The following is a 13950-nucleotide window of genomic DNA, read 5'->3' on the forward strand; positions in this document are numbered from 1 at the left end:
AATATTCTCGATAACTAATGGCTCAGCTTTGCTGTATAAGAAACTTGTTTCTCTCAGAATAAAAAAATAATTCAAATTGAAACAATCCAATTTTTGTTGAGTTTTTTGTTAATAACTCAGCTTATAAATCGAAATCGCAAAATCCCAGATGTACAGCTCCAGATAACTGTCTTAGGAACTGAATGGGACAATTTGTTTCTATAATCAATGTCTCAATATTTTCGGAGACCTCTGACCGATAATCAAAGTTAACAAGTGTAACCGTTTTCGCACTTTGTGCTTTTTAAAACACTCAAGTGCTCAATAACGCAATCAGTGAACTATGCTAGGCTTCGCTGAAGCTGGTAATAGAAACTGACTTTATGCTTTGCAGAAAGTTTCTCTTTCTTAGGAACTTTGTTCCTCAGAAAGAAAGTTTTGAGAATATCAAAGTCAATTCTCTTTTCACAAGTCAAATTAAAGTTAAAACTGTACAATCACTAAGATCTATAAAAACAAGACACGATAACAAGTAATTTATCACTCAAGAAAGTGTGCTTCGATACGCACTATATGTCAGTTTAATAAGACAAAATTAACGAGTTTCAACTAATTTTTGGTAGTTTTTCAAGCTCTATTTATACTGCCGTACATGTCAAAATTGCATCTCTTATTGATTGTAGATTACTATATTGTAAGATTCACTGAAAACACTGAGTTTGGGGTTCAGGATACCGTATACGGTGCCCCGCACTCTCTGAATTGGTAGGAAATCGCCAAATTCATCGAATCTGGTTTACGAAGTTGAGTATCTCTTGCTCCGTTTGAGCTCAATTTGTGTAATTGCGAATACTTGAATACGTGGCAGTAACAGCGTAGTTCGAGTTTGAGTTGCAGTTTAGCTTCATGTATGACGATTTTGTTCTAAGAAAAGTTGCTTAATATAAATGTTGAAGAAAGTGAACAAATCCGTATGGCTTCGATAGAATGTAGCATTAAATTTCGCTCTTGTTGCTATTCTAGCTTTAATGCTTGAAATGGCCTTGAAGCGCTATTCAGTTTTGTAATTGAGTTAGTAAGCTCAGCCACAGCAATCCCAATTTTCAAGCAAATATCATCTTACAATAAAAGGTTTGCAAATTTTCAAGCAAATCAAACTTGATCCCTTCCGCATCCCCTTTTTTTAATTTCTTGAAATTTCAATCTCGTTTCATTTACGCTCTATTGTGAAGCAAAATTATCATTTTATCAAGAAGATATCCGTGTCAGGTTGAAGATATTTGCATTTTGTTTCCATTTTACTAAGTGCTTTCATAAGAATGTCATTTTCTTTGAATTTTTGTAAATTAGAGCATCCGCATGCTTGTGCACAACAATCACCTATTTATGCGCTGGATAAGAAACCTATTTACAAGATAGTGCTTGACACATTATCCTGAATGACAATTAATTTTTTTATCATTGTTTTAATTCCAGCATTAAAAACTTATTATTTCAAACGCAAGCTGAAAAATTATTACTTTCTGTGTTTTATCGTTCTGTAAGCACTATCTGCTCCTAGTACGTAACATAAAAGAAACTTTTTAAATTATTTTTTAAGTGATTTTAAAGTTTTTTTAAAATCAATTTCAATATTTGTATTTCAATGCACCAGGGATAAAAAAAGTGCATAATATCCACAAAAGTTCCGAATTAAATGTTCAATTAAACTTAAGCTCCGATGTCTGCCAAATATAATTCAGCTTTTCCTGTATTAGCCCACAGTTGAAAAGATGCATTCATAATGCAATAAAATTTCTTGTAAAACTTTACGCTTCTTTTCTATTTTGCCCCCAACGATTAATGGGCATAAAAATTCCACGCCCCCAAACCGACCTGCGTTTAAACATAGTAACGTGCTAAAACAACACAAAAACTTAAAACAAGGGCCTAAGAAACATAACGGCCGAAAGGCGCCGGTCAAGCAAACCGATAGGCAATCCAGCCGAATTTTGAAAATGAGGTCAAGCAATCCAAAAAATTTTGGATACCCGTATTTTAATTTGGCCCCGGCGTTCAGGTGGGGGCGCTTCGCTGGCGTTGCAGCTTTGCCACCGTAACCGTCCTGCGGTTTCCGGATTTCATCCCACAGCGTAAGAATAACATGCCAAGGGACAACAGGGCCGTGCCCAATAATTGTCTAAAAATTGAAATGAAGTTTTTTTGTTTGTTTGATGCGTTGGAATACATTATGCATAATAATACTTTGCGCATTATTGATTTTAATGGCTAACAATGTATTATTTCTGAGAGGTTACAAAATTGTTACATAACTTTTGGTTTGTTTTTGTGTCGGCTTACTTTTACTTCGGCTTATTTTCACCGGGCGTTCACCAGGCCCAAACAGATCCACTTTTTTCTGTTAGATCTATTGAATCTAATTTTCAGGACTAATTTTAATTGCAACCTTGAGGTGTCCATCAGATATGGATACGTATCTATTACATACCTAGAGATAACTGCTTTAAAAATGGGATTCGTTATATGGAGTTCTCTAAACAATATGTTTCCTAGATCCCTTGTAATCTGATTTAAACTGTAACCTCTAATTTTTGTTAGATTGTTTATCTAATCCGTTTGAAGAAAAATAATTTTTTCTTAAATTATTTTATATGCTTTTATTTCGAGTATAGTCCTAGTGTGTAAAAGTACAGAATCAGTATATCCTAATGACAAATTGAATATGCAAACAGTTTGAAGGAAAACACTTGGCATTGCTCACCCTTGAACCAAAAAAAATATGTGAAAAGCTTTTTAATTCTCATAAGAGGTTTGACTATTTCTTTAAATGTTTTATGAATTTTCATTGAAGGTTGCAGCTTTCGGTGCTGTCACCCAACTCTTCTCCCCAAGCTCAGTGAAATTCACCTCAAACGGGTTGTTTTTACTCCTTCTCAACGAGTTTTTCAACTCGAGCTAACAATGTGGCGGTTGCGATCATCAAATTAGCGGCTCAATTTTCACTTACAGTCTAATTAACCGAAATAATAAACTTTTCAAACGATATCTTTCAGCCCATCGAGGAGCTCTTCAGATAAAGGCTTTGTTCCAGGACCGGTCCTTCAGCCGGAGGTGGCGTCCTTTGGATTGCACTTCAGTCGAAGGTCTGCTTCGTTTGCTTTTCGTTCAGCCGCAGGTTCTCATACATGGACTGCACACCGGCTGGTGTTCGTACGTGGTCTATTTCTCAGCTGCAGGTACTCGCACGTGGACTAATTTAAAGCCGCAAGTATTCGTTTGTGGAGTAATTTTTCGTCGTAGGTACTCGTAGGTGGACGTAGGTACTCATCTTTAAGAGTTCTTTTATGTTAGCTTTGGGGGTTTTCAGGGTGTTTGCCCATAATGTAAATAGGATCTTCAGAATATTTTGGACTGAGGAGAATGTTAAATTGATCTGTGCAGAACTAATTCACAGTTATTTCGGATTAATTTCGGAGTATGGTTTTCTGATCTGGATTTTTAATATGATCATTTTAAAAAGTGACATGAACATAGTACTGCTCAGAGAAAAATTGCAGTGGTGAAATATTGTGATCCAGCGCTGAAGTTCGGTTAGTCGACCGCACCAGAATTCATTGTTTTGTTTATATAGTTGCTTAATCCACGGTTGAAAGAAAAATCCGTATGTTCATATCCGCATTCAAATAAAAAATTTCAGCTCCATTGTTTTTTTCGTCAGTGATTTGATTTAGCAAAACTCTATCGCAGACGACGTAGTTTAAACAGTTGGAGAAAATATACCAATGCAAGCAAAGCAATAAAGTGTGTTGCACAGTGCCATTGTCTTTTGGTGTCGCTGTATTTATGAGTATGAGTGCTCGCATTATTGATAAAAGATTCTGCTCTTCTTTACAAATGCCTATCTAACAAAAATCTGAAAAACACGACGAATTTTCAGTGATTTTTTTTGCAGTTAAGGACAAAAACGACAGTTTCTTGCATGAGTAAATCAACAGAAAAACGACAAGAATGTTGATTCCAAAGTAAGGGATTTGAACGTTTTTTTGAAACTGACAATAAAAAAATCAAATTTTTACAGGTAAAAATGCAACCATCAATAACTCTCTTTTTTCTTTTGTGCCAATAGAATTTAGCTAAAATCTCAATTGTTCAATTTGTAATTACAAGTGTTTAAAAATGATGATCAAATAGGGATTGGACAATTTAAAAAGGTAAACGATGATTAAAAAGACAAATCAGTGTATCTACATACAAAACTATACTGAGATGAGAAACAATTCATAAAGAATACAAAGTTCCAATATTACTGCAACAATCTATCTGCTTCATCAATTTACGATCGATCAAATCATGGATCGTTTCTGTTAAGATACCGTTCTGTATATTGTACCTATAATATCACATGATTCAATGCGATTTATTACTTCATTGCTTATATAATACTGCAAAGAAATAGGGGTTCCCTAACAGAAAAAACCAAAAAAATTTTTGGAACTGTTGCCCCTCCCCGTTAGATTATGACTCTTCAGATTAGATAATTGATATGCTTGTACCATTATCACGTTGTGTACTGATTTGTAGCCCTATCTCTTATTAGATAATACAAGTTATTATCAGCACAAAAGGTAAACATTCGTTTGTTTACATATTATAATGAAACCAAGAGTTTTCAAATTTGCTGAAAGTTTTCCCTGGAAACAGTTCACAGTTCTCAGCTCAACGTGGTCTCTTGGTGCTTGCTGGTACCGGTGCTGCTGTGGTTAAAACTAGAGGCGAAGTCTTCCGTCACAGTTTGTGGGTAATCCATCTTCTCCCTAAAATATTTGCTGTGTGTGTTTAGAGTTTTTGGAAGTAACTATATGATGCTTATGCGCTCTATGGGAAAGATGCCCTGTAGAACAAAATACTGAATAATTTATTATTTTTAATTGTTCTGCTAAGAAGTTAGGGAGGAAATCGAAGTAAACAATAGCATCGTAATGAAAGCTAACTGAAGCGAGTTACAGATAGATGTTATTGATGAGCCTTTACAAAAATAAGGCCACTTTCTTTCATGAAAAAAGTAAAAGTCCAGAATTAATTGTTCACGTACCAGTGGACAAGGTGCATCCATTCCAGGGGGTCCCATGTCTCCTTTCATGCCTGGTCTGCCAGGAGGTCCTCTCTCACCCTAGAAATCCGCAAAAATAATGTTATGGTGAAAATGAAATAAAGACAGTTGATTTCAAAGAATATGAATTTTTATTTCTGCGGCTTTTGAATTTGTAGTTTGCAAATATGTCTTAGTATTTTGTAAGACATTTCTAAGGCATTTGGGATTTTGCTAAATTTTGTTTAACAGTAAACGGCTTTTTAAAATTGCTTTATTTATTAATAAAGCATTCCTGCTGTATTTCTGCAACTTTCTTTTCTTTTTTTTTGATCACCTAAGGCCTGTGGTGCTATTCGTAAAGAGAGATGAGTTTTAAAGGCTATTCTTCGTACTTCATTGAATTTTTTTGGAACCAATAATGTAATTCAAAAATAGAAATAAGCGTGTTGAGTGGGTGTTTTCTCGCCAAATAGGGAATATTTTTAGAAGATAGAAACACTAACCCTGTCTCCTCGCGCTCCAGGACTGCCAGCGTCTCCTCTTGGACCCTGTGGACCCCTCGGCCCTTCCTCCCCTCTCTGTCCTCTGGGTCCGGGTACTCCCGTTAGGCCTCGCATTCCTGGTTCTCCCTTCTCACCTGGGTACCCACGCGGACCCTCGATTCCTTTCTCTCCCGGTAGGCCCTAAAAGTTGAACTTTCATGAAAGACGTCCACATTTGTAAGGCGCCGCTAGTCGAGATTTTATGAATGGACTTACATCATCAAAGGGGATTCATTTTCACTTAGTCGATCGAGAAACCCAGTTACAGGAGAATAATTTTACTTGGTCTCCCATCTGTTCAAGCTCTTTTTTTATTAACATTAACATTTCCGCTAGCAAATACTTGACATGAACTCACAATAAAATCGAGGACATTGAATGGACTTACATCATGAATGGACTTACATCATGAATGGACTTACACATTGAATGGACTTACATCATGAATTGTTCTATCAACACACAATTCTTTTCATCAACACACAATTCTTTCATTCTGTACAGTTGCTTCTTGACCTTCATTTTTTAAACACTTTCTTATGCATTGCTAGTTTTAAACGTTAGCACAATAGTTCTTTTCAAGCAACAGATTCTGTAACATAGTTCTAATTGTAAATATCAATAATTGTAAATTACTCCTGTAAATATCCTCCTGTAATATATTCCAATCATGATGATGACTGCAGAAAAGTTTAATAGTTATTCAAAAGCGGATCTTTATAAAATTTATTGCGAACTTTATCAAAAATTAGAGGAGAAGGACAGTCTCATCGCCGAGCATGTGGTAACCGTGAGTGAATTCCTTAAAAAATCGACACAGGTAACAACTAATTCAGCTATTATAACACCAACGATTAACACGAGTGCAAAAAATGACGTTTTTATTCGAAAGTTTGAAACATTAGAGATCGAGGAGAAAACAGAAAATTTTTTAATTGGTAGTAGTATAATCAAACACCTGGCAAGAGATCGGACATTTCCTCAGGACTGCAGTATACATGCTTACCCAGGCTCGACAACAAAGGAGAAATTGCAATTATTACAGGGTTACGATCAAAAAAAGATGAAAACAGTTATTTTACAGGATGGGACCAATGCTATTCTAAAACAAAAAAGTGATCATTTAGAAACATTATTCTCAGATTACAAAGATCTTGTCTCTGCAATACAGGAAAAGTTCAGCCCAGAATCATTGGTATTGATGGAAGTGCCTCCTTTAAAAAAATTGCCGAAAAACGAACAGACAAACAACAAAATTTATGAATTCAATGAAAAACTGCGAGAGTATATTACACAAGAAAACACTGAAAAAATCAAAATACTTCCTGTGTGCAACATGTTGAGTCAAATGGCAAATTACAACGCTCTCTTTTACGATGACATACATTTTAATTTTCAGCAGGGAATTCCGTTTATTAAAAACGCAGTTTTAAGTCATTTTCTTTTAACTTCTTGTAATCTTGTTCGATTACAACCTTTGCAATATTCTCAAAGTGCATACGTGAGTAGGGCTAACACTTACAAACCATGGAGACAAACATATCGTTATACAAATGGATTTTAGCTGCAGTTTCTGTTGTTTTTAAGCTATTTTGCAACGTGTAATGATTTATAATCAGATATAACCAAAAATGGCAGGTATTCGACTCATAGTTATACTATGTGTACTACTCACATCCTCCGATAGTATTTCAGAATGTTTTTACAGTCTTCCTTATGCATCTCGAATACCTTCATTCAAAGGAATCTGTAACAGCAAACAATGTGCTTCACCATCCAAATTCAACTTTTCCTTTTTCTTGGTTGTTATATGGTATCTTCTACTAAAAAGTGGTGATATCGAAATAAACCCTGGACCAGTTCTGCCATATGCACTTATGATGAAAAAGTTAAAATTATTTGATTCCAGAATAAAAATTCTACATCAAAACGCCAGAAGTTTAGCAGGACAACATCTGCTGTTGAAAGAACTCATTCAAGACATTGGTTACAACTGCATATATGCGTTTAGTGAAACATGGTTGTCACAAAACCATCCGGAAGAATTTTGGCATATAGATAAGCAAAACTTTGACTGTTTTCGAAAAGATCGCATCCAAACAACAAAAACAAAAGGTGGTGGTATTATCATGTACATTCCAAAATTATTAAAACCTCGTCTCCGCGATGATCTCAACTGCTTTCCGGATACAATTTTTGAAAGTTTATGTGTTGAGTTGAGCATACAAAAAAAGAAATGCGTTTTGAATTTATCATACTGTCCGGAAAAAAAACTTGTTAAGATGTTTTTGGAAAAATTGGTCCTGGGAATTGATCTTGCTATGGCTGAAGGAAAATCTGTCATACTTGCTGGAGACTACAATTTAAACTATTTTGCAAAGCGCGACAGAAGTCTGCTGCAATCTGTAATTGCTCCATATGACCTTAAACCAACGAATAATGACACAGCTACAAGAATGATTAACTCTTCTTCAACACTTATCGATTATATCATAACAGACGATTTCGAAACTGGCATAGTAGCGGATACGATTTTGAAAACTGATCATTTTGCAACAATCACAGTTCTTAAATCTGTGATGCTAAAATCAAAAACTACAAAGAAAAAGTTTTTTGACAAAAAAAAATATTCAGCCATAGCATTCCAAAATTTTATTAAAAATTCAGACTGGAGACACTTTTACGGTGCAGTGACAGGAGATATGATGTTATTAGAATTTCAAAGAATTATTGAAAGAGCATTAGCACTACATGCTCCAATTAAAACCTGTTATATTAGAACAGATAAACCAAAATTCTTGCTTCAAGAAAAATGGTTATGTGAGGAAACAAAAAGACAGTTTTCAAGAATTAGCGATGATGAAACTAAAAATGATTTAATCCGTCAAAAAGAAAAACAACTTCTTTCAAGTTTTATGGAGTTAAACAGTGAAAAAGCCAGATGGAAATTCATTCAAGATCTTCGTAATAAAGAAAAGACTCAAGCAAGAATTCAATCTTTATTAAACAGTTTTGGTGATAAGATAACAAAGCCCATGGAAATCGCAAATCTTCTAAATTACAGATTTTCGACTCTAGGAGAGTTTATTGGCTTGCAACAAACAAACAACATTCCTCCTAAAACTGCTCCGAGAAAGTGTTTCAATTTCCGATATATAACAACCAAGGAAACAAATGTGCTCATAGATTCTTTGAATACAAGTAAACCAGTCGGTCCTTCAAAAATACCAGCTTGGGCAATAAAAGATGCTAAAGCAGCGCTAGCGGAACCACTATGTTACCTCATTAATCAATTCATTACAGAAGGAAAATTTCCAGAAGATCTTAAAAAAGCTTGTGTAACTCCACTCTTCAAAAAAGGGAATCCCGAAGACCCACTCAATTATAGACCTATTTCTGTCACTTCTGCTTTGTCAAAAATTTTTGAAAAGGCGTTCAGTTCACAAATCACAAGTTTCCTCGAAAGGGAGCAATTATTGTCGGCTAGTCAATTTGGTTATAGAAAACAAATTTCAACAATTGATGCTATCCTGAAATCGACAGAACAAATAAGATTAGAACTCAACAAGAAAAAAAATGTTACAGGGGCGTTTTTAGATCTTTCAAAGGCTTTTGATTCTATAAACCACAAAATACTGTTACGGAGACTAGAAAATATAGGTTTCGACGAACATGCTACCAATTTAGTAGAGAATTATTTGAGTAAAAGAACGCAAAGAGTTGTTCTGAATGGAATTGAATCGGACTGGATAAATTTGAAGAGAGGAGTTCCACAAGGTACTATTTTAGGACCTCTATTATTTAACATTTACGTCAACGATTTAGCAAAGATTGTTGAAGAGGATTGCACGGTTGTACAGTACGCAGACGACACTTTTCTTTTTACATCCGACACTGATGAAATATCGGCAAAAACAAAACTTGAACATAACATCTCAAAAATTATTGATTTTTTTGCAAAGTCCCAGTTAGTAGTGAACAAACAAAAAACAGAATATATTGTGTTCAGCACCAGGAAGAGGTTAACAAATACTGTTGTGAATGTTGACAATGAAAGAATAGCAGAATCAAATAGTGTGAAGTATCTTGGCGTAATTATAGACAGCAAACTAAAATTTGATGGAGAAGTGAAAAAGATTCTTCAGAGAATGGCTTGTGGAATAAAAGTTTTGAATACACTAAGTAAAAGTTTACCACAGAAAACGAAAGTCTTATTACTTAATGCAATAGTAATAAGTCATCTACATTATTCCGCTCTAATTCTGATAGGGTTGCAAAAGTCATTACTCACAACTTTAGAAAAACAATTGAATTGGGGAATAAAATCCATTTTTAATAGGAGAAAATACGATCGGTCTACAGATCTCAAACTTCGCAACAAAATACTACCAGTTTCTTTTCTCTTGAAATATCGTTGCTCAAAATATTTTATTCGCTTACTCAGCAACGATCTTCCAGCGTATAAAATTGAACCTCTCTCTACCATGAGAATAAAACAACATGACAGGTCAAAAAAAGTAACTTTCGATATAAGAAAGAACAATAAGTTTTTAACTGATTCTTTTATTGCACAAGCCATTCCAATTTATAATAGTCTGCCTTCTAATATTAGACTGAAAACAACATCGAAAGCTTCCTTAAAAAAACAACTGAAAGAATATTTTTGGAAAGAATTTTTGAAGGACCCAAAGGTAACTGATATTAAAGATGATATTGAGAGCATTAGATTTTAATTTTAATTTTTAATCTTCACGATGTACATATAAAATTGTGAGAACATTTTATGTTCGCATTTTAGGCCATTTTTTAATAATGTAAGGTCAAATTTTTAGTTAAGTAATTTAATTTTTAGTTAAGTAATTTAATGATTTTATAATTTTACATAATTTTATATTCTTAACTTTACATTGCCTCTTTTACCATTTGCTTTTTATACTTATGTGTACCAGAGGAAATTAACAATGTTCTTTTTTTTTTCGTTGCCTTTTGCTGGCCAAAGTCAACGACACCTTTAATCATCAAGCCAAAGTCGAGAAAATTAGATTGAGTTGCAGCAAAAGTCTAGGACAAGTGATAATTTTGACTGAAATTTTTCCTTATCAATTATCGCCCAAGGATGCTCTTTATATGCTTTATATTTGTCGATGAGGTCTCGTCTTGGGGTATGTGAAAGACATCAAAACGCGTTATTACATAAAAGGATATTAAAATTATTAAAAAATACAATACATGTGAAGAAGACCGAATAAAAATCCACGATATAATGCAGTTAATCCTCGCATGATGGCCAATGATTCCTAGAAATTTCAACTTTTTATAAAGTTTGTCTTTTCTAAAATTTTTATCTGACTAAGACCAAACGTTCCGTGGATTTTCCTACGTTTAATATCAAAAATTCTGGAGCAAAGCATTCTACTCTAAAAGGTTCTCATCATGCTTTACTTTTTGAGACGCTGATGAATGCCGTTCAAATTTGTTTGTTAAAAGCTGAAAACAAGTAAATTAACGAAGGAACGAGGGTCAGACTAAATTTTTGTAATATAACGTGAAAACATAAGTTAAGTGAGAAAAGTTAAAAATCATCAGTGTAGGAGGGAGAATTACAAAAAAATCTCTGGAGTAAGAAAAAATGGCTAGAAAGAGAACAATTAAAATTTTGTCCAAATTGTTTGGTATTGTAAGAAATACAAAAAATCTGGTAATAAGATTATTGAAGGAGCACTTACGTTATCTCCATCCATTCCAGGATTACCTCTTTGTCCCTTAGGACCGGGCAGTCCAATAGGGCCTCGCTCGCCTCTCAACTCGGACATCTGAAACATGTCAATTGGGTTACCGTTTATCTCCGCTCAAATTTAAAATACACCCTATGTCTTCTCATCACACCTGTAGGGTCACTACAAGGTCAATAAGCTAACAACTAAACACGGCTAAATTATAATGGAATATTTAAAACCAATCAGAGCCAGTTTTGACTTCTGAGGCACAACTATAAATGGTGAACACCTTCAGTCTCCATGAACTCGTTATTTCTCAAGGCTCTTACGCCAAGAGGCCAAAAATTTACTAGTTATAATTTATGCAAAACTCCTATTCTTTCATTTTTAAATATTTTAATTGGGAGTTAACTTGGTTAACATAACTATGGTTATCAATACAACAGATCAAACAGTTTAATGAATCACATTTCATCAGTCTATTTCATTTTTCAACACATGAAATAATTGTTTTCAATCTCCCCACTTTGATCAGGAATGAGAAAACTTGTTCATGAAAGAATTAGCGTATCCTGAGAGTTTTCTCTGGAGTGGCTCAACTACTGAAAATCTATCCACCGCCTTTGAAAAATTCTACTTTCCTTTGGTGATCTTGAAGTTTCTCTCAAAATCAGCGGAAAGTTTCATGGCAAGTGGGGTAGAAGTATTACCACGTACCCACGAATTGCAACTAATGAGAGTGACTGTGACAGCCTGTCAAATGCAAAACAGAATAGTTCCGATTGATACCTTCTGTTGTCTGAAAGTGTGACTATTCGTCTCAATCTTTTTCAACAATAAAGACGAACCACCTAAGGCTTTCATTGCCGATGACACAAATGTAATAACTTTCTAGGAACCTTTTTGCTCATTTCTCCTAAATTTTCTATCCTCAGCAGTTTCAATTGCGTAAACCGACTGCTTAAAGCAACACATCACTGGTAATTTTGGAAAAATACCTGAAATGATAGAATTGGAAACAGTAAAAAAAATTTCAAAAGCGATAGCGCGAAAAATGAATTATTCGATCAGTTCAAGAACCATATTGTAATTTGTTATAGTTTCAAATATTTTCAAAGTCGACTAAACAAGATAAACTGATGTAATAAGATTAACTATTGGAAGGTCAATCTAGGCAGCACATAAACATTAAAAAAAGACCTTAAAAAAGTCAATATAATAAACTTTGTTTCTTGGAGAGGTTTTAAAAAATGTGAATTTTTGGGTTTGTTTTTGAAAGTTTTGTGAGTTGAGAAAAAAGTTAAGCAACTTAAGTGCGCATTAAAAACATGATTTACTTGGAGATGATGTAAAAATCCTAATGGCCAGATTAAGATGTCTTATAAGAATATCACATAAGCTGATTCTACAGTAAAAGTCAATAGTTTTTCGAAAGTACAATCCTTAGGCAGGCATCGCGTCTTCGTTTTTCTCAATCTCAATTCTCAATTTAGATGTTTTTACTTGTAATCGAATCTCACTTCCGGAACACCTATAAAGTTAAATAAAGTTACTTAGAATTAATGTGAGATTGGTTTCAATTAAATTATTCAAACCAGTTTCAATAAACAACTTTCTAAATATTTTTGCTAGTTGCTGTTTCTTGTTTTCATCTCAGTTTTTTTTACTCCAACAAAAATATGAGACGCACTTTTTTGGCGTCATACCAGGTCATATATGATTTTTACTTAACATAGAAGGTCATATTTGGTTTTGCATGGTTTCCTGGTTGCCTAAATAAGATCATAAATAAATTCTTGGTAATCATACCGGAGTCTTAAAATAATTATTGAGAGATTAAAATTTGTCTATTTTTTGTTTTCATTGAAGTTTTTTTAGAGTTTTTTAGTGAAGTTTTCTCAGTAATCATACAAGATCATATGCGACACGTCAAAATAATGACAAAATTTTTGTATAAGGTAGTCTGAAGGTTCTTGAATTAAGCTTTCATCCATTAAACTAACATGTGCTTCCTAATGTGCTGAAAAAAATTGCATAACTTTTGAATTTTGTTCCCAAAAATTGGTCGCGGTTGAGTATAATTGGTCTAATTTGTCTTGAAATAAATTAGATTTTCGTTAGCTTAGTTTCATTTTGATAGAATGAAACTTTGATAGAATGACTGTATTGGCACCACAAAATTGTCATAACTAAATTACATTTTAGATTACTCTGTCGTGTCACATTATATTGACGTAGAAACACATAATTGACTTCTGAATAACCAAATATTGAAAAAAAAATTACGATAAAGGCTATTTATGATTTCTTGGCAGTCCAACTGTAATCATTTATGATTTCTTTGAAATCATATAAGGATCAAATAAGATTTCCTCAAAAGTCATACAATGATCGTGCAAGGAAATACTTTTTGATTTTTGTGACATTATATATGATCTTTGTATGACTACTTAGAAAATATGACTCGGAAGTGTGCTCAAGAGTTCTTTAGCCTTCTAAGAAAATTATAAATTTGAATTTTAGAACGGATTTTCAGTGATGAATTTGAGTTTTCTTAAAATTGCACAAGAACTCTTGGCGAAATAATAGCAAACTTACAGAAAACCGAGTTCTAATTTTT

The 13950-nt window shown here is 33.8% G+C and overlaps 1 protein-coding gene across 1 annotated transcript in view; it reads right to left on the bottom strand.

Moving 5' to 3' along the window:
* Positions 1-4107: 4107 nt before the first annotated feature.
* LOC142339109 (uncharacterized) overlaps positions 4108-13950 on the bottom strand; it is a 70848-nt gene continuing 61005 nt past the window's right edge. The window contains exons 13-16 of the mRNA XM_075388847.1: positions 11340-11426; positions 5575-5754; positions 5072-5149; positions 4108-4793 (exon numbers count right to left, since the gene is read on the bottom strand). Of these exons, the coding sequence (XP_075244962.1) occupies positions 4746-4793; positions 5072-5149; positions 5575-5754; positions 11340-11426 (393 nt within the window). The 3' untranslated portion in view covers positions 4108-4745. The remainder of the gene's footprint in view (positions 4794-5071; positions 5150-5574; positions 5755-11339; positions 11427-13950) is intronic.

Source organism: Convolutriloba macropyga, chromosome 1, assembly GCF_964194025.1.
Source record: "Convolutriloba macropyga chromosome 1, txConMacr16.3, whole genome shotgun sequence".
NCBI lineage: Eukaryota > Metazoa > Xenacoelomorpha > Acoela > Convolutidae > Convolutriloba > Convolutriloba macropyga.